This window comes from Tachysurus fulvidraco, chromosome 3 (assembly GCF_022655615.1).
Source record: "Tachysurus fulvidraco isolate hzauxx_2018 chromosome 3, HZAU_PFXX_2.0, whole genome shotgun sequence".
Classification (NCBI taxonomy): Eukaryota; Metazoa; Chordata; class Actinopteri; order Siluriformes; family Bagridae; genus Tachysurus; species Tachysurus fulvidraco.
Genome location: NC_062520.1, coordinates 13405337 through 13425345, shown reverse-complemented (window position 1 = coordinate 13425345; position 20009 = coordinate 13405337). Strand labels below are relative to the sequence as shown.

The 20009-nt window shown below is 37.7% G+C and overlaps 1 protein-coding gene across 17 annotated transcripts in view; it reads left to right on the top strand.

The window, feature by feature from the left end:
• plecb (plectin b) overlaps positions 1–20009 on the top strand; it is a 108581-nt gene that overhangs the window by 34980 nt on the left and 53592 nt on the right. For 9 of the 17 annotated variants that reach the window (XM_027148939.2, XM_047810944.1, XM_047810943.1 and 6 more), the window contains exon 1: positions 15674–19762. The exons of 5 other annotated variants lie outside the window; for them this stretch is intronic. In XM_027148939.2, the coding sequence (XP_027004740.2) occupies positions 16312–19762 (3451 nt within the window). In that variant the 5' untranslated portion in view covers positions 15674–16311. Of the gene's footprint in view, positions 1–781; positions 903–15673; positions 19763–20009 lie in introns of those variants that run through there. 3 more of the 17 variants (XM_047810960.1, XM_047810957.1, XM_047810945.1) reach the window with 2 other exon arrangements.

Genomic DNA, 20009 nt, shown 5'->3' with positions numbered 1-20009 from the left:
ACATAACTGAAATTACACGGCATGGTTTTAAGATTAAACCAGGGATGTTGTTGCAACTGTGTTTAAAAGAGAGTACAGTTATTGTTCTGATGAAATCTGAAACTTTAATTGCCGTTCTTTGCATTATCTGTTTTTTATCACACGCTCTCATGACTAATGGCAGGGTGACTTCATTAGCCGTGTGAAAGTCACTTTTACTGAATTACTATTTATATTCTCTGATTTTGGAGCAATTATAATGTGCAGTACAGGTATGTTTGAGTACATTTTATCTCTATAGGCTTCTGCATTCATTGTACTGAAACAATATGCTTATGTGCTGGTTAATAATTTACTTTATGGCTTTGGGTACTCAACACTGCACTAGCTTTTTGTATACTTTGGAATTCTTCATTTGCATGCATTACATCGCACTACACGCTCTTGTTGTTTTTTTTATTTCATTTTCATTTTCCCACACTTATTGAATAACTCAGAAATTGCAGTATGAGGCCATATATCATGTGCTGAATAGAGTGTAGAGATTGAGACTTTCTGCCCTTTTGTGCTGAACTTTGAAACGCATAATATCAAGAAAATCCCTTTAAAGTTATTGTCTCAGAACAGAACCCAGGAGTGATTTAGTCTGTTTATGCTGTTTATGTGATGTGTACATAAATGAATCACACACATACACATGCTGTTAGATTGTGGGAAGGGCCACACTAACCTGAGAAGGAAGGAGGGACTCGCTGTTTCTGTAGCACAGTAAGCCATGACGTGATTGAGAGACAGCAAAAGTCGAAAGGAGAAAGCAAGTTGGAGAAAGAAACAGAGGTTCAGTGTGAAAGTGCGAAAACGTTCCAGTTCCACACATCTCAACTGAGTGCTTAGAATGTTGGACTCGTACTACTCGGCTAAAGGTAAGAGATCATTGTGTTTATGGCACAAAGGCAGCAGTAAAGTCAGAGATAAAGGATCAGAGGTAGTCATACGCAGAGACACAACAGGTGCAAGTCATCAGGTGCCGTTCCAGTGAGCAGACCCACACGAGTGGGCATGAGTGTGTTTACCACAGGGAGCAGAAACTGAAAGGCAATATCTGTGAGCAGTCTCTGTGTCTGATAGCAGTGAAGAAAAGTCTGTTGTTGCAACGTTTAGCATTGTCTTTCAGTGTGCAAGTACAGCCTGATGGAGTGTGTTTTTCATTCACTTCTAGAGCATGTAAGCAAACAGTAGAGGCAGTTTGGCTTGTTGTGCTCAAGAGTCATTTTCCTGATGTTCATCTGGGAGTCAGACCTGCAGACTCCTGCTTCTTTTTCTCCCAGGTGTTTTTCAGTCTGTTCTCATGAAAAATCTGCTTGGCAAGACGATACACTGTGGAATGTTTGAGTCAGAATGGTGCTTGTTTTATTATTATTATTATTATTATTATTATTATTATTACAATACTTGTACTGTGTTATTATTTGAATTACTGTTATTTCTAGTGAACCTGATATGAGCATGATATAAACTGAAATAACGTTCTGTAAATAAACAAATACATATTTTAAATACAAACCAAAAAAACAAACTGTTTGTTAGAATGGAAAGATTGATCTGTATTAAAAGAAATCAGTCAATGAATCATTGTATTATATTATGTCAATCATTAAATCAAACAACAATTAAAAAATGCATAACAAAAACAATAATAATAACTATTATTATTGATATTATAGCAATCATTATAATGGAGTATTTGATTCATTGATTCATTAAAGCCCTCACAAAAATTCTACTTCTGTCAGAAAGCTGAGAGAGCAATAAGAAATGAAAGCTTATTTGTATACTACAGGTGTCTTTAACATTAGTTTTAGAAAGACCATTTGTGGGATAATGAAGTATAAATTGACTTCACAGTCCAATTACACATTACAACACATGACACACTGAGCAACTCTAGTCTGTAGCCTGCTGTTGTAGCAAGTGTTATTAACATTGACACTAAGTATATGATCCAGCAATACACCCCAAATCTGCAGTAAATATAAAACGTAGCTTTAATCTTTGGAACAGAGACTTTCTGATTCAAACCCTATTACTTGTTACTCACTTTATCCCCAGCTCTGATCATCTTTTTTTAGGATTGTGGGGAAAGGTTTAGCGGATCTCAGCTCTCTCTTTGCCACATAATTTTATAAATTATTCCTGTTTCACTTCTTTTGTTTAGGAGACACTTACCTGAACTAATCCATTTACAGTATTCATACATCTGTAAGTGAAGCAGAGATTCACGCAAAATTCCATCACCACTGTCAGAGGCTTTGTGCACAAATGAGCAGCTAGAGACATTAGAGCATTATGTGCATGAAATCATTCGCCATAATTTCACATCGTGACATTTTCAGAAGAAAGCAGGCTTTGTTGGTGAGGGAAATAAGTCACGTGCCAAATAGATTATGTTCTGAATAAGTCCAGACTTTTTTTCTCCGGTTGCATGCTGCGGACACTAACTAGCTCTTCTGTCTGCTCTGTACATCGGTGCATGCCTTTCAGCAACACTTATTGAGAAGCAATTATACAGTATATGATCTGACCCTTTTGGATTTCTATTGTTATTAAAAAAAGCCTTTACTGATGTATTAACTGGGAGTTATTTCTCCAGCGCTTGTAGTCAGTGATAGAATCCAGTCTGTAAGCAATGGCAAGATTTGTGTCTGTGCAGGATTTGAGCACCGCTGTGTAATCCCTGTGTGAATGTGGCTCTTTGCTTGTGCGTGTGGGCATGTTTAACACTGTTGTGTGTGAGCAACAGTGGATGGTGGGCATATTTTACCCCAGTATTCTCCATCTGGAGTACAGTGTGTTTTTATCTCGTGCTTTATCTCCGGCAGAGAACATACACAGTGCTTGCACAGACATTCAGTACGCTCAGCAGGCTGTCTGCAGCCCGAGCCAGCTTCTTTTCCTCCAGCTTGTTTTCCAGGCCAGCTTGTTTTTTTCTCACCTAGCTAGAGACAGTAATCTTTTATCAGTAATCTGTATGTCGTACAGACAGTCAATATCTTTTCAGTTGAATGTTTAGACACATACCAAGAAGATACCCATGTGTTTAATACATTTTATAACACCATATCAGCCTGTTTTTTTTTTAATTAAAAAATAAATAAAGATATAGATGTCATGCAGTGAAACCTTTCATGCCTGTGTGCATCAGTTAAATCTGAGGGATAATCATCCTATTATAAACACTGTCAAATGCTCTTTGTGGTATGTATGTAAAAGTCTTTTTGATAGCTATATGTCTGACTTAGCAAGTTTTTATATTTTATATAAAAACGTCTGATTAATTTTATAATTATTATATAATAATGCTGAAGTATGAAGTATTGTATACGTTGTATATTTAGACAGTTCTGATGTCACCTTTGGGTTTTTTTTTATCAGAATTCAAATAAAATTAAGTGTTGCACGAACTGAAAAAGAATCTCAAAAAGCTTGCAGTTCTTACATTAAAGTAATTACTGTTCCTTTGGTTGTTATCCTGTTGAATGATTCATCTACAGCGAGGATTTATTATCCTGGCAGAAACGAGCAATATTTCTATTAAAATATCCTGTGCCTTGTGAAATAATATCAGTTATATCTTAATACATGGTGATAATATCAGTGAATAATATCAGTCTTTATACAAGCCCCTTACATAAGCCCACTTGTAGCAAGTGTATGCTCTGTTCTGAACAGTAAAGCAGCATTTTCAGGCTTTATTTCAGAATTGTAGAAACTATGTGGTAAATCTGGCTTGTTTCTACTTAGCTTGTACAAGATAGTGACAAGCATGTAGCATACGGAAACATGGCAGGGGATAAACGAGTATTTAGGAGTGGTCTTGTGCCTCCGTCTGGGCTGATGTGCACTTTTGTTCTAAAACAAAAGCAGATTTAGACATAACAATTATAAGATTTAAATTTCGTAGACTGTCTTGGTTGCATGATGTTGATTTCTCAACATGTTACGTATTGCAGTTATTGTAAAAATTATTAATACTGAAAATCCTAAACGAACAAATCTCCCTGATTACAGTAATAATTAATTTTTAGATAAAAAAAAAAGAACTTGAAGCTTCATACAAGAGTACAAGAGACCCATATCTGAAATAAAAAAAAAGAAAGATGTACTCAGAACCTGATAAAATATGATTAGTGGATGGACATTTAAAAAGTCTGTACAAACAAACAAACAAATAAATAAATAGATATATATTTTTTAATCGTAAGTGTCAAGTTGCCAAAGCTATATTTATAGCAAAGGGCCCAAAGGAGATAACTATTTAATAGATAGAGAGATAGAGAGATAGATAGATAGATAGATAGATAGATAGATAGATAGATAGATAGATAGATAGATAGATAGATAGATAGATAGATAGATAGATAGATAGATAGATAGATAGATAGAATTCAAAGACAGAACAGAGTATATGTATAAATAATTTGTACTTTTATTTGCTTTTAATTAACCGGTTATTATTCTTGCTGCATACGAACAGATGTTTTTGCAGTATCTGCTGGTTTTGATGCACATTGATCTGAAGCACCTGCTGCAGGAAAGGAATTCAAATACTCTGTGGCCTGGGTCGTAAAGGCTCAGACACGATTTTGCATTCTGAGTCAGTGCAGCTTTTGAGCATTAGAGAGGTCAGGTACTGATATAGGGTGTGAAGCCCTGGGGTGAGACGGCATTCCAGTTTGTTCCTGAAAGGTGTTGAGTGGGGTTGAAATCAGGGTTCTGTGTAGGACACTTGACTTTTTCCACACAGATCTTGGCCAAACTTGTCTTCATGTAGTTCGCTTTGTGTACCAGGACATTGTCATGCTGAAACAGGTTTCTGACTTCCTGTGAAGAGGAATTACAAAGACATACTAGAAGATTTTGTGTTTGCAACTTTGCGGCAGCAGTTAAGGGAAGTCGAAGGGTCTGATGGTCACATATCCACAAACTATTGGCCATATACTGAAGTTTGAGAGACATTTATCTTTTTTATTTTAAAAAATGGACATAAAAAGTCCTTAGTTTAAAGAATGAATATGTTGCTTCTTTTTCACATTCAGCAAATGTGTTGAACAGATTAAGAGAACTTAAAACTGTTAAATCATCTCATGTTCAGCAGATGGCACTGTTTGCTAATCTGTGTTTCTGTGTTGTCTTTTAAAACAAAGCTTTATCTTTATGTCCTTATTTCCTTTCACACCTCATTCTACAGTTTAGAAGACCTTTAAGACCTAGTTAGCTTTTTAAACCCTCATGAGAATCATTCACATCTGAAAATGGCAGAGGAACTGTTAACTAACATCAAAACTAACATTGATTTCTTTTTGCCTTTTTTTTTTTCAGGTAAGATGATGTTCTTTCTCATCATTTCATTGTGACCCTAAAAGGTGAGCAGACATCTCATTTAGCCTCAAGAAGACATACGAAGCTAATCTTCATAAACACTACGAAGACGCTTTTCCCATGACTAGCACCCAAAGGCACTCGCACCTACTGCATATGTTATTAATTGTTTCCCCAAGCTGACTGCTGTGTAAATAGTTGCACTTTTTTATATTTGAAGCAAGGACAGAGGTATTTGCAGATGTTTGAGGACTCTCTGATCTGCTAGCCAGAGTATTCACAATAAAGTGCGAGTAGAATAGGAGATTTACTGAAGGCATGGTTAGTCATCTGGAACAAATTCTCTCAGAGCGAAACATCTGAACAGAACATTCTAGAAAGAGATTATTGCTCTAAACCACACTTTGGACGTGTACATACATGATAAAAGCGTAAATCATATTGACAGAACCCCTGGAGGAAAGAATCTGGAATATACTGGATTGCAACATCATGCTTTTTTGTCTGATGTATGGAAGCCATAATTATCGTAGACTCAGTTGCCAAACTACTAAAGGTTATTAGTTTTGGCATGCTTTCTGAAACATGTACCAGTATTTTAATCGTTTTATCCACCGCTGCTAGCTTTTTAAATTTTTTTCAAAGCTTGTATTGGATTGTGTGTCATGGTTAATGCTATTACATGGATTGGTTGTTTGAATTAAAAATTGCTGACACAGAAGCGTCTCAGTGATAAACCCCACATGAAGTAACCCTTTAGCAGTATGTAATATTGTCTGTTTAGTTATCCATTAAGTGTGTAGAAAAATATTTTGTATGATGCAATTTAAACAAAAAAAGTCATACAATAGAAAGAGCCCATTATATGCTGTACATGATAACACTGTAAATTCTACAGTATGTAAACTAATGATGAAATTGATGCTTGGTTTCCTCAATACACCTTGTGCTATACTGTCTGATAAGCCCAGTTTAAACACTATAGCCATATCACTGTATATTTGTTCATGCAAGTAACACTAAGGTAGAGAGTGCTAGATTTCTCTGTGGAAGTTCAGCATAACACAGCAAGCTGTGAGAGATTTAGTGGGATTCTGAAAATGCTGGGCTGGGTTGAAATGTCCTGTGTTATGAACTGATCATGGTTTAATATGATGGGTCAGGTTTTGGCATGATTCAGTTTGGAGGTTTTGTTCTGCCCTGCATGCAAATCTCTGTAATCTCAGAGGATGAGAATGCAAATAACTTGTCCCTGTTTGACATTGTATATATATGCTAGAATGCTGTCTGATTATTAACTGAAGAGGAACATTCGACATTAATTCTAAAAGGGTGTGTCAGTTCCAACAAAATACTGGCTGTGCCTGAGGATAAAATGTTCACCGTTTATCCAATGTTTATGGAAATCTTATTGACATTTCAAATGGTCCAGCGAGTACTTTATCCTGTAAAGTGCCACACCTGCAACTACTGTTGAGAATATTGTTCCTGAATGCATTTACCCAGAATTACATGAGAAGGGTGTGTCTGTTTAATATGAGGTATAAAATCTATGTGATTTGCCAGTCCCTGCTGTAATTCTATAATCATCTGGACTCTTATCACAGTAAAGCTTAAGAGTTTTCTCTTAATTAGTTAACCATAAAACAGATAATCTATACAACAACGGGGCCCTGATTTATTTGAGTTATTACTCATGCAGAATTATTGGCACCAAATGTCTGATATTAACCAAAGATAAATATTAAACCCAAAGTATAAATTTTATACTAAACAATTTAAGAAAATATTTTACTTTATTTACTTTTTTATTTTTTTGAATATATTTGAAATATGTCAAGATTATTGATCCCATAAAGAAAAAAAATATTTTTTCAAATGTATCTCTACACTGTTGGTTATAGATACATTAAAAAATACATTTATTTAAGGTATGGGAAAATTTCTATAGTTGTCTTCCTGTCTTTTGTGCTGTTAGAATACAAGCAGCATAAAACAGATATTATCAACTCAGGTCATGACAAAGCTCCAAGCAATGTGTTGAGCAATACCTAACTACACTACAGAGAGATGTTAATCTTAAACCATGATACAGTAGGTTGTTCAGTTTTGTGCTCAGGTAATCATCAGTAAGCACTTGAAGAATTTGTCAGGAAGGAATTAGTGTGAAGTTTATAATAAAGTCACATTAAATGGTCCTGACCTATGGGTTCCTCAGCATCTCTCGGTTGAACATCTGTAAAGCTGAGATAATGTATTATACAGTACATATAATGGAATTGAATTGAAATAGTGTCAGTTGATTTGGATGGAAAGCATATGATTGCAATTTATTTTACATTAATACCCTTCAAACCTTAAAGAAGAAGGAAAGTAACTAAATTATTTGCTCCAGTAGAGGGTAATTTATAGGCAAAGCTTTGTTATAAATTTTCACTTTATTCAGTTTATGTTTGCCTGTCTGACTTTGTGTGTGTGTGTGCAGTGTTTGCAGTGCTTGCAGTGTGTGTATTTGTGTATGTGGCCTTGTGAGCATTTTCGGGGTGTTCAGAGAGGGTGAGGAATTTGCTAGTCAGCTATCAGAACGTCTAAAAATAACGATCCAAGGTTCGGACACAGATTTCCAGCATTAGTGTCAGTAAATATCATGTGTCAATTTTGCTTTGCCGTTGCCAGGAGCAACAGCGGTGTTCCTCTTACCCCAGTCCAGTGCAGGCAACGTATTTGCCCAACCAACGGCTTCTGACTCATGTTCCCATAGCAACCACAGGAGCTGCCTAAACACACCCTGTTGCGGCTAAACACTATGTGACTCACCGGACAAACATTCAAAGTGCTTCATGGTGTTCTTAAACACCACTGCTACTCTATTCTTCATATCATTTGTCTCTTTTAGTGCATTTCCTTTTATAATATAATGTAGTGATTACTGTTGATGTGTTAGACAGATGTGAAATCTAAACCTTGGTTTGTGTTGATTCAGAATTGTGTAAACACCTCTGGTGTGTCTCTGGGTGGCGCAAACCGCCCAATCCCAGACCAGTTGCCTGGCACTCTCTTCTCCAGCCATTTTCTATCCTGACGTCCATCCCACTCACTCATTTGTAAAGCAGTTTTGAACTTGTTAAATGGAGGCAAAACATTACAAGCTTTGTCTAGTCTCCAGTTCCTGGAACTAATTTTCCTTTAGCTTGGCTTATAGTTATTTTATATTGAGCAGCTCTAAATGACTATGAATACTCTGCTTTGGCAGTACAATCAACTGGGAAGTTTAAATGCAGTGATTAAAACAAAATTATATTTTTTAAAATTTTGATTGACAAAATAATTATATCGAAATACATCACACTATATTTTATTACACTATATATATTATACACTACATCACACTATATTTTATACTATTTTATTTAATTATTTATATAACTGACTTCTTTCTGATTAAAATTTCAGATTAAAAAGTTTTTTCAAGTGGTCTCAACTGATATATATTGTTTATCGTAGAAAAGTATCATGTGTCATGATATTTTCTCGTGCAGCTTTTCCCGACTTCATCCTCAAACACGTGGCCATGTTTAAGATGGAGATGGAGAAGAATTTACACAGATGTTCGTGGCATACCACATTTGAAACACATGGAGTGCACATTTCTTCGCTCTAAATAATTTGTTTGGTGACATCAACTTTTACTTCCTGAAAAGAAAGTGGTCCACTTCATAAAATCAGAAGGCTGTGACAGGAGCGAAGAACAGACTCATTGTGTGGTTTCCATAGTAATAACATTTGTGTCTGTAAGACTGAACGGTATGGTAACTGTTACTGTACAACCATTTTCTCTCACCATTTCAAGTTTAATGACAACATACTAGCCGAGATTATAATTTGATGCTTGGTCCACATTTTATATCTAGCTGATGTCTGGGTTGCTAAGCTTGCTGTGATCCTACTCTGAAATGTCTGTCTTTGTACTCGTTTTCTCTCACGATTTTGTTAAATACTTTGTCTCAGTCACTGCTTTCTAAATTTGTTATTGTTATTCAACAAGGAAGTCAGTGTCTGTGAAACTGTGCTGCGGTGCCAGTAGATGTATGGACTTTAGTAGAATAGAAAGGGCAGGAGGTCTGGACAGATTTATGGAGTCCATGCATTTATGTGTTTGTGGGAAGAGGGAGAAAAGGAGCTCTTGTTTTTTTTCTAAGTATCCCCTCCCGTTTTTATCAACCTGCCCCCAGTTCCGCTCCTATCAAACAGATTTTCGACAGGCTGGTAGGGACGGGTTGGTACCATCAGTACAGGCCTTGGTGGTGGTCTCGAAGTGGACGAGAGTTTATCTAGGCACTTTGATCTACAGCACTGTCTGAGTATGGGTGATATTCTAGGAGATCGTTTCTGGCGCAGCAGCAAAAAAGGTAGGAATAGGATTTTCTGTGAATAATGGTAGCTGATAAGCGAGAAAGGTCAACACTGAAAACACACCTTACATGTCAGATGAAATCCTCACTATCCTAACTAATGAGTTTTTTTATTCTTGCAATTAAGCCATCTTTAGCAATCAGATCTGATTTTCAGAAGGTCCATTGACTGATTGATTGAGAGCAGATTGTTTCTCTTTGCTCAGTTTAAGTGAGATGAGTGCCACATCTATCCTGCTTTGTGCATTGGCCTTCATTCAGTGAAGCCTTTCTCCAAGGCTCCCTCAAGGGAAGCTGGAAGACTGTTTCGCATTCCCTCTAACCTCATGAGATCCAACTTCTGGAGCTGTTTACTGCATACAAAGCGTGTGTGTGTGTGTGTGTGTGTGTGTGTGTGTGTGTGTGTGTGTGTGTGTGTGTGTGTGTGTGTGTGTGTGTGTGTGTGTGTGTGTGTGTGTGTGTGTGTGTGTGCACGTGCACGTACTATTGCTGTATGCACGCCATGTACCAGTAACCAGCAAAGCTGAAATTCATTAGTAAGGTTGAATTAGCCAAGGACACATAAAACTTGTATGTGAAATAAATAGTGAAAAGACATCATTTTTCCACAATAGAATAATAAAAAGATAAGAGAATTGGTGTGTATAGGTGTGGTTGTTAATTTGAGAGAATGAGGACAAACAAAGAGGGGAAGTGAGAGAGTGGCTGGATGAGTGTTGGTCTGAAACACTAAGGAATGACTTTATATTTCTTTCCATTCTGGAAAAAGAGAAGTTAATATGTGACCCATGACTCACGTTGTGGAGAACACAGCAGAGACTTGTGATTTTTACTTGATGCATTGCATCATTTTTTGTACTATTTTTCCATATGTGCTCTAGCAGTGGTAGGTTTAAGTGTCTTTTATTACTTCCTGTCTACTTATACTGGACAGAAACTTGCACAGTGGTTACATGGTCCTCCACTCAAATGTTGAAATATTAAAAAATCTCATCCCTTTTTTGCTTTTATGTTGCATCTTTAACTGTAAAATCTTTCTAGTCTGCTTGTGTTTATGCAGATCACAAGTAACTGCTTATATGTAAATGATCATATCACGATGAAGCTCCCAGCATAAGATTTGATTATAAAAATAGATACACATTTGTCCACATGACTGAAATTTAGATTTGTAATTTTTTTGCATTTGTAGTTTAAATGTAAATTTTAAACTGTAACATCTGTGTGGTTATTGCTAAAAAAAAGTTCTCATTTGTCTGCTTTGTCTTGCTTTTCAGTCGTTACATTTTAGCCTGCTTTGCATGTTTGGGTCCTCTTACCAAGTTCTGTTTTAGTTCTGTGTATCTAGACATGTGCACAAAAAGGTTGTTCTTTTTTATCTCTGGTCATGACTGATCACTCTCACTATTATTTCTGTTGTATTTTGTTTATCAATGCACACCCTAGTTGTATTTTCCATGCTGTTATGCTACAGGTCAGTTCCCATAGGTCTTTTAGCTCGAGCCACAAAAATATCAGCATGCTGACTGGTTCCACTCGTTTGCCACACCCTTCCCTTGCCACAAGTATATCTTATCACTGAGTCTTTCATGCACGAAAGGAAAATGCTTAATACTGAATACTACTTTCTCACATTTTACTTTTTTTTTTTTAACCCATTTTCTCTCAGTCGTGTCATTGCCCAATTACCACTCTCTTGTTAGCTCTTACTGAACATACAGCAGCTGTCAGCTGTTCCTCCGAGACATCACATCTTTTCAAAGTGCTCCACATCACAAGGGGAGCTAAACGTAGAGGTAAACTACTGTTCCCTTCCACTTAAACAAGTCCACAGACATCCGCAAAATTGCTAGGCTTCTCGAACATTTAGCTTTAAATAGCTGTGGCGACATTGAACAGCTCGCAACAATAGGGTGAACAGTTTTTTTGTTGTGCCATTCTGGAGGGTTTTTTTACACCATTTAAGTTGGTGCAAGTGAAAATGTTTAGGTGTTTTGAGTGTGTTTTCAGTCTATAAAGACCCATGTGTTATTATTTATTCTGAGGCAGGTATGTTAGGTGACCTTCTCATTTTACTCAGCAGGAAAGTATGGCTGGTAATAGGAAAGGTTAGTAGGCCAACAAGGGTCAGAGAAGCTATAAAGAACACACGTGCATAAATTTCAGGTATTTAGTGCATGCTGTGGTGAAGGTGATATATGAGTGAGCTGGTAATGCTGTCATTCTGACCATTCTGTGCTCTACTCAAGAAAAAGCACAGGAAACTAAAGGCATTGTTTTATAAGGGATTCGTAGTGGGTGAACATGTTTGGTTTTAATTTCTAAATGCAGCTTCATTAACCACCACATAATTTTACACAAAACCTATTTTGAAAGCATTCTTAACCATCTGTTGTATCTGTATTTTTACTGAACTCTAGCCCTTTTAGATTTGAAGAAAAAATGAGTTGTAGGGTTAGGGTTAGTTACTGGGTTAATATTAACAACAGAATCTTTGCACTTAAGAGGGCTCTGTACAGAACCTATTCACTTTTCTTTTTTTTTTTTTTGGCTTAGTTTAATTTTTAAAATGTATTTGGTCCATTAATGTGTGAACATTCCAAACACATGAAGCTATAACATTAATGTAATTAAGTGTATTTTTTTTAGTGTATGCTCAGGGAAAACACACATACTGTACCATATCTAGGGCTCTAAATAGTGTAACAATGAAAGTAAGAGATGAATGCATTATGATTTGCATTTGTAAGTTTTGCAAGTCATATCATGCAAATCTGTGATGCTCTTTTGTGTGTTTGAACTCTAAAAGAAGGTCTCTTTCCTTTCACGTTTGAAACATCTATATTGTACCATTACTGAGCATTTATATTGAATTGTAAGAGAAATACATCTCCAGTGAAACAATTTACTCATTTGATAAGCATGAGAGATGATTTCAGGCCAGTCATTAAAGTGTACACAGCATCAAACAGCATCGAATGTTCAACATAGAAATATAAAATGGAACCTGTGTGACTTATTAAATATTTGCCAAAAGCATGCAAAATAGTCTATGTCTCCAGGCTACGTTTAGACAATTAAAAGCACAGTACCTGTGATTACTCAACATTTCCTTAGGAGCATGTTTAACGGGATTTATAATACGTTTCCATGATTGGAAAAATCATAATTCAGCCTTTTCCACACAAGTCTATGAAAATCCTTAAAATGATTGATTGCTAATCTAATAAGAGCTTTACTCTAATTACATCTCAGCTGCTGGAATCCTTCAGTTGTTTCTGTTGTACACCAAACTGTCCCAGGAGAAATGCATAGCCTTTACAGTAGGCAGGGTAGCAGTCCTCCAGACGCTGTTCCAGAAGGTCAGGGATCTTATGTTCACTGTACTACTAGAAGACACTAACTAAATCATTAAAAAGGATATGAGACTCCTAAACAATTTGTACAGTTAGTTAGATCATGCTGGTCGTAGTTTGATCCTACTGTATGTATAATGTGCATTATAAAGCAATAATGTATACATATTCTTGTATATCATTGTATATTATTTAACATTTCGTAAGGATATGTTGTATAATTGCAGGTATTGTGCATTCATTTGTCTATACAATATACTCACTCAGAGGACATGGAGTGTCTGTGTGAAACACTAACCCAAGCTCGGGATTGAACCGGAACTATTGAGCTGTGACTCATTTGTAGAACATGCAGTTCACATTTTATATACTGTATGTATGTATGTATGTGTGTGTGTGTATGTATATGTATACACACGTATATGTATATGTACACACGTGTGTGTGTGTGTGTGTGTGTGTGTGTGTGTGTGTGTGTGTGTGTGTGTGTGTGTGTGTGTGTGTGTATCCGATGCAATGGTTATGCATGCCTGCAAATTAGTAAGTAATATAACTATCATCTTCATGTGCATAAAGGTCTTGTGTAAAACATTGTCTGTGTATGTTTCTGTTCCATTTTCTTTGTGAAAGAGCTGAACATGCTCGGTCTTATCTACATTTCTTAACCTGCATTGCCTCACTACCCTTGAAGCATGCCTTGAAGGAAAAAAGTGCTAGTTATTGCAAATCCGTATACTTGATTCTTGTGAAATTGTTTCTTGTGTGCTTAGTTATTACCTGTCAGGCTAAGAATGCGTGAAATGCTTGTTAGGGGTGTGTTACAGCAAAGCTCTCACCTGTGCGACCAGTTTTATTTTGAAGCATCATTATGCAGTACTCTTTACCATGGGAATTTGAAGTTAAAGATTGCAATGCTGGGCAAAATCTGACCTTTTCATGACTCTATGACCAATTACTATGTATTTCAATTTTCCTTTAAAAGTATTCTTTATGTAAAACACAATAGCTCCTAAAATAAATATAAAAATACATCTAATACATTTAACGTATCCTGCCTTTCCGTCTGCTTTACGGACAGTGCAATAGACAATGTATTGTTAGACGGAGCCTATTTTAGTATTTCCTAATAAAGTTATTTATAGTTTATAACCATATAGAGATGTTATCTGAGTGCACACTGCAGGACTGGGTCTTGCAGCTATATTTTGATCATACGGTTTGAAGATAATGTATCAACAAAATATAGCTTCTTTTCTTAGAGAAAGAACTAGTCATTCAGCCAGGGGAATGAAAGAACATAATTAGAGCTACAGTATGGCAGAGGTGTGTAATTACACTAAGCTCAATTGAAGAGGTAAGATGGGTTGAAATGTCTTTTGTTAGGTGGTGATGCATTTTCTTGATGCTATCTAGTGTGTGTGTGTGTGTGTGTGTGTATATATATATATCTAGTGTATGTATGTGTGTGTTTATATATAATATATTCGGCTTCTATTAAAGTTGTTATATATATATATATATATATATATATATATATATATATATATATATATATATATATATATATATATATATATATAAAAACTGTATATAGCTTTATTGATCCTTGCTGTAGTTTCTTGCCGTATTAAACTGATTAAATGTGTACTTTGGACTGCTTCATGTGCCAATTCAAACTTACTCTCAGCACCATTCAGAGTGACAGATAAATGGGGAGACAGATGTGAAGAGCAGAACTTATCAAGGGGTGTGAAACTGAATATCTTGTTTCGAGTTGCTAAGAAAAGTTAGCTCCATTGGACAGGTCTTTATTTAGTTATGTGTCTCATAAGCAATTTGAGTTCGCCGGCTATATTGAGGAAGTCAAATTCTTTAGTCGTTCTTTCAACCTGTTGCATCACTTAAAGTACCTACCACGATCACTTATAAAAAAAACTGAAGAGTGAATTGAGATTTTTGATTTACGCATAAGAGTTTGCGATATGTTTTAGAGCTCGTTTATGCAGCATATCTAAAAGTAATCGAGAAAATGGTAAGAAATATCACGGATGGCACTGGAGAAAAATGATTCATCATGCTCTGTTCTTTTATCCAGTTCTGCTCTACAATCTTTAGTGCTGTCGCTATAAGTTTACATTTATTCATTTGTTTGCATATAATTCTTCATGTAAGGATAATCTTATCTCTTAACAGACAGACTGAGAGCTGACACCCTTACATTAACACAGGCTTTGCAGTTGAATTGCTCATTTGTGTACATTTTTTTTCTAGGAAAGACTGTAGTAAGTGGCTGTAGGGCAAAAGTCTCGTCACACTATATAAAGTGTGTAAACCTGGTTGTCTATACAGTGGGTGTGAATGACTGGTGTCTCTTTCTAATATAGTATGCCTAAAGGGAGCCTCCCTTCTCTTAGTCTCATTGCTCATTGGCTAGAACAGTCTGTGCTAGTGTAAGAAAATATGACACATCGGGGAGTGTTTATACGTCTCGGTCGTTCAAGTGTGTGGCCGACTTCACGTAGTCCTTGTCCTGCATGCATTCAGGCAAGACTGTGAGATACCTCTAGATTTTACTTTAAACTTTTTACGGTCTTTTTTTTTTTTTCTTTTTCCAATCTTGACTTTATCTCTAATTGATGTTACAGTTTTTCTTTAACCTTTTCATGTTTTTTTCTTGACTTTTTGATTTTACTAATTCTATCTGACCACATTGCTAATAGTCTGTGTGTGGAACATTTGGCTAATAGTGCTCCTTTTTTTCTTTGTGAGAGAGGTAGGAGGGGCTGAGTGGTGTGCAGTACTGTCTCACTCTCTGTTGCACACACCCCCTCTCTCTGTCATTGCTGGTCTGCCAGTCCAGTTCCTTTCACTTCCAAGCAAGGCAGTGCACAGGAGGGAAAGGATTTTCCTTTGAGTTTGCTTTTTGGAGGTTTTTAATTCTTTAAGAAGACTGACCTGTTTTCTAAGTACTTGATTGTTGAACAAGAGGGAGGACACCAACATTCGGGAGGATTTTTATGTTCACAAATTTTTTTTCTTTCAATTGAAAGCACGTGGCAGCCGGCTCTGCCACTGAACCCTTCTACAGAGAGAAGAGTGAGTCATTGAATAATTTGTCCGTCCTGGTTTAGTGGTCTGCATATTTCTGTTTATTCAAACTCTCTGAGCCAGATTAAGGAAGCACGATGGTTGCTGGAATGCTGATGCCTCTTGACAGCCTGAGGGCCATTTATGAAAGGCTGTTCCGTGATGGTGTAATGGTGGCCAAGAAAGACAAGCGCCCTCAGACAAAGCACCCCGAGATACCAGGGGTGGGAAATCTACAGGTGATTAGAGCAATGGGCTCCTTGAAATCCAGAGGGTTTGTAAGGGAGACTTTTGCATGGCGGCATTTCTATTGGTATCTTACTAATGAAGGTATTGTGTACCTGCGTGACTACCTTCATCTGCCACCTGAGATTGTCCCCACTCCACTGCAGAGAGTGCGGCGGCCAGCTGCTACCTTGTCCATTGCTCAGAGGGCTGCACGTGTGCAGACTGTAGAGGGTCCAACTTCATATGTTTCCAAACCAGGAAGGGTAGGTGCAGAGAGCCAGGAGGCTCTGTTGGAAAGGCAGGGGTATCGTCACAAGAGGATGCAAACTGAAGGGGAGCCAATGTCCAGTGAGAAAACGTCAAGGTTTAGAGGACGTCCAGTTACTGGTGATTACAGCAAATCTAAGGCATATGGGGAATCTAGGGACCAATTCCAGTCCAAGTATGAAGTTGATCATGGCATAGACCACAATGTTAAAAAGAAGATTATCTCAGTTTCCCATCAGCCACCTGCTAAAATCAGTAGTGCGACATCTTTGGTACAGACGATGTCTGAGGGCTACAAGGGAACCAGTGAGGCATCTCAGATAAAAAATACACCAAAGACCATGGATCTGCCAGCACAAATTGCTGTTACTGCTGAAACTGTTGCAGTTTCAGCCTCCATGTCCACTGGCAAAGCAGTTAAACCCAAAGAAGAGGTATGTATTAGATCCACCACAGATCTCATCAATACCAAGACAGCCAAAGACACCACTATACTGCCTAAATCTAAAGAACAAGCAGAACAATCCCTGAAAGTGACCAAGACTAAGAATATTCAGGAGAATTTAGAGAAAATGCCAGAAAATAAAAAAACAAGTATCTCCATAACATCATCTACTCCTCATCCAGTGGAACTGAAGCCAGTGACTAAAGCACAAGAAACTATTAGCAAGCCAGCCAAAGATGCCAATGGACCCCCTTCTTATAAAGGACAAATGGAAAAGTCTCAAAGAGCATCCGAGATCAAGAATATTCAGGAGCATCCAGTCAACGAGGAAATGCCACGAAATACAGAAACCTATCAGGAACTCGTGACTAGCGAGTCACCCAAGGATATCTCTGTGTCTTCTCATTCTAATTCACTAGTGGAAAAAAAAATTAAAGTAACGGAGACCCAGAATGTTAAGGAGCATCCAGTTGAGAAGAAAATATCCAAAAATACAGAAGCATCTGTCTCTATATCATCCACATCTACTGTTCCACAGCTAGTGGAATTAAAGCCAAAAGTTAAAGGCTCACAGGAACCCAAACCTAGCATCCCGACCAAGCATGCTCCTGTGGTCGCTTCTAAACAACAAGTGAAAGTTGCTCAGATGAAGAATGAACAGCAGCATCCAATCAAGGATGAAATGCCTAAAATTGCAGAAATGTGCCTCTCCACAACAACTTCAACTAATGAGAAAGTAGAATTAAAGGCCAAGTATAAAGCTTCTCAGGATGTCATTATTAGCGAGCCAGCCAAGGAGACCTCAGTGCCTCTTTCCACTAACAAACAAGTGGAAAAAACAGCAAAAGTGACCAAGATCAAGAATATTCAGAAGCATCCAGCCAAGGATGAAATGACCAAAAATACAGAAACATATATCTCTACATCATCCACGTGTACTTTTCAGTCAGTGGAATTGATGACTAAAACCACTCAGGAACTCTTCACTAGTGAGCCACTCAAGGATGCTTCGATGCCTTCTCAATCTAAAAAACAACAGGGAAAATCACTGAAAGTGATCAAGACTAAGAGTTCTCAGGAGCATCTAGTTAAGGATGAAATCCCCCAAAATAGTGAAGCAAATATATCCATGTCGGCTTCTAGTGTTCCGGAAACAAAGGCACAGACAAAAGATGTAACTGATCTGGATCCAAGTGAAAATACCAAGGAAATAAAGGAGAAAGATGACACTGGCATAACTTTGGGTTCAGCAGCGTCATGTGTGTCCAAAACAAACAAAGACACAACAGTTAATTCTGTGGTCGACGTTGTTAAAGAAAAAGCTGAAGTATGTCTTGTGCAGCAAACTTCTGAAGCATCTTTGGAGGAACAGACTGGAAAGGCTGCGACGGAATCAGCCGTTCCACAAGCACCACCTTTTACTGTCATACCTAGCAATGTTCAGAAGAGTAAGAAGTCACAGAAGACATCTATTATTAAAGAGACAAACAGAGACACCCAAATGGCATCCAAAGATATCAAGCCAGTTCAAGTAAATCCAAAAGAGGAAGAAATTCCTTCTCAGGAATCATCTACCGCTGTTTCCAAGACAGAGAGTAAAGTGCTTAAGCATGATACCAAACCAGTTATTGAAATCTCAGATGCAGCTGCTGTTGAACAAGTGAAAGAGGTTATTATGCATGAAGAAATAAAAGTTGTGGAACAAACAAAACCGAAACTGAAGAAAATGACCAAGCATGAAATAACATCAGTCCAACAAATGCCACCACCAATAAAACTATTAGAAGAATCAGAGGCTAAAGATTTGAAAAAGAATGAAGCAGAGGTAGCTCCAACGACTTCAAGAAGAAAGAAGAAAAAGCAGACTGCTGCTGACAAAAAAGTTCCATCATCGGCTGCAGAAATAAGTGCAGCTGAGGAAATGGTGTCAACCCAGGTTGCAGTGAAAATTCATCCCAACCAGAGGTCTGAACTATTTGCAATGAGTGAATCTTCTAAAATCTGCACTGAAGATAGCAGCCAGACAGCAGCTGTACACTGTGAGGCCCCTATACACAAAGGGGAGGTGGAGCCAGCTCAGCCCTCTGCTGAAAAAATAAAACGGGAGGTTCTGAAAGAAAAAACATCCTCCTCACAGCAACCGAGGGAAGCACCCACAGCCAAAGCGTCAGCAACAACCCAGGCCGGCCCCTACCCTGAGCACGGGGATCCTCCCAGTGTTGCTCAACATTCAGCGGCTCCTGACACACACAGCAGAAGAGAGAAGCAAAAAGTGCTCTCTGTGAGCAAGGCCGTAATAATTCCTGTCACCACTGGCCCTCTCTCTGCTGAGGAGCAAAAAGTGTTAGCCGAAGACGAAGCTGCCATGCGGAAAAAGATAGTTGTAGTGGAGGAGGTGATTGAGGTGCAGCAGGTTGCTACCCCGGGTGCAGAAGGAAGCCAACCTGTCGTTCCACCGGCACCTGAGGTTCCAGGAGACGACCTGGACTATGATGTTTTAGAGGAGTTGGCCAAAGAGCGTGCTGTCTTTCAAAGTCCTGTCAAAGAGCTTGTCTGGGACCATTCTCTGGATGAGCCAGAGCCTAAAACCTTCCCAAACTTCATTGAAGGTAGGGTAAAAACTAAGTCTCTTCTTTCCTTCCTGTGCATGTGTTATGATACTGCCACTGTTAGAGTTTCTCTGTGGGAGGGTCAGTGTGGCTAGCGTGAAGTTGTCATAAGGTGTGTCCTCATCTGGTCAAAAGGTATAAGGTATATGTATAAGGGATAGTTCAATATTTGTTCTGTTCCTGCAAGTGGGTTTTACTTTTTGGCATTTAAAGTGTTGCTAGGAAGAAAAACTTTCACAAGCTGCAT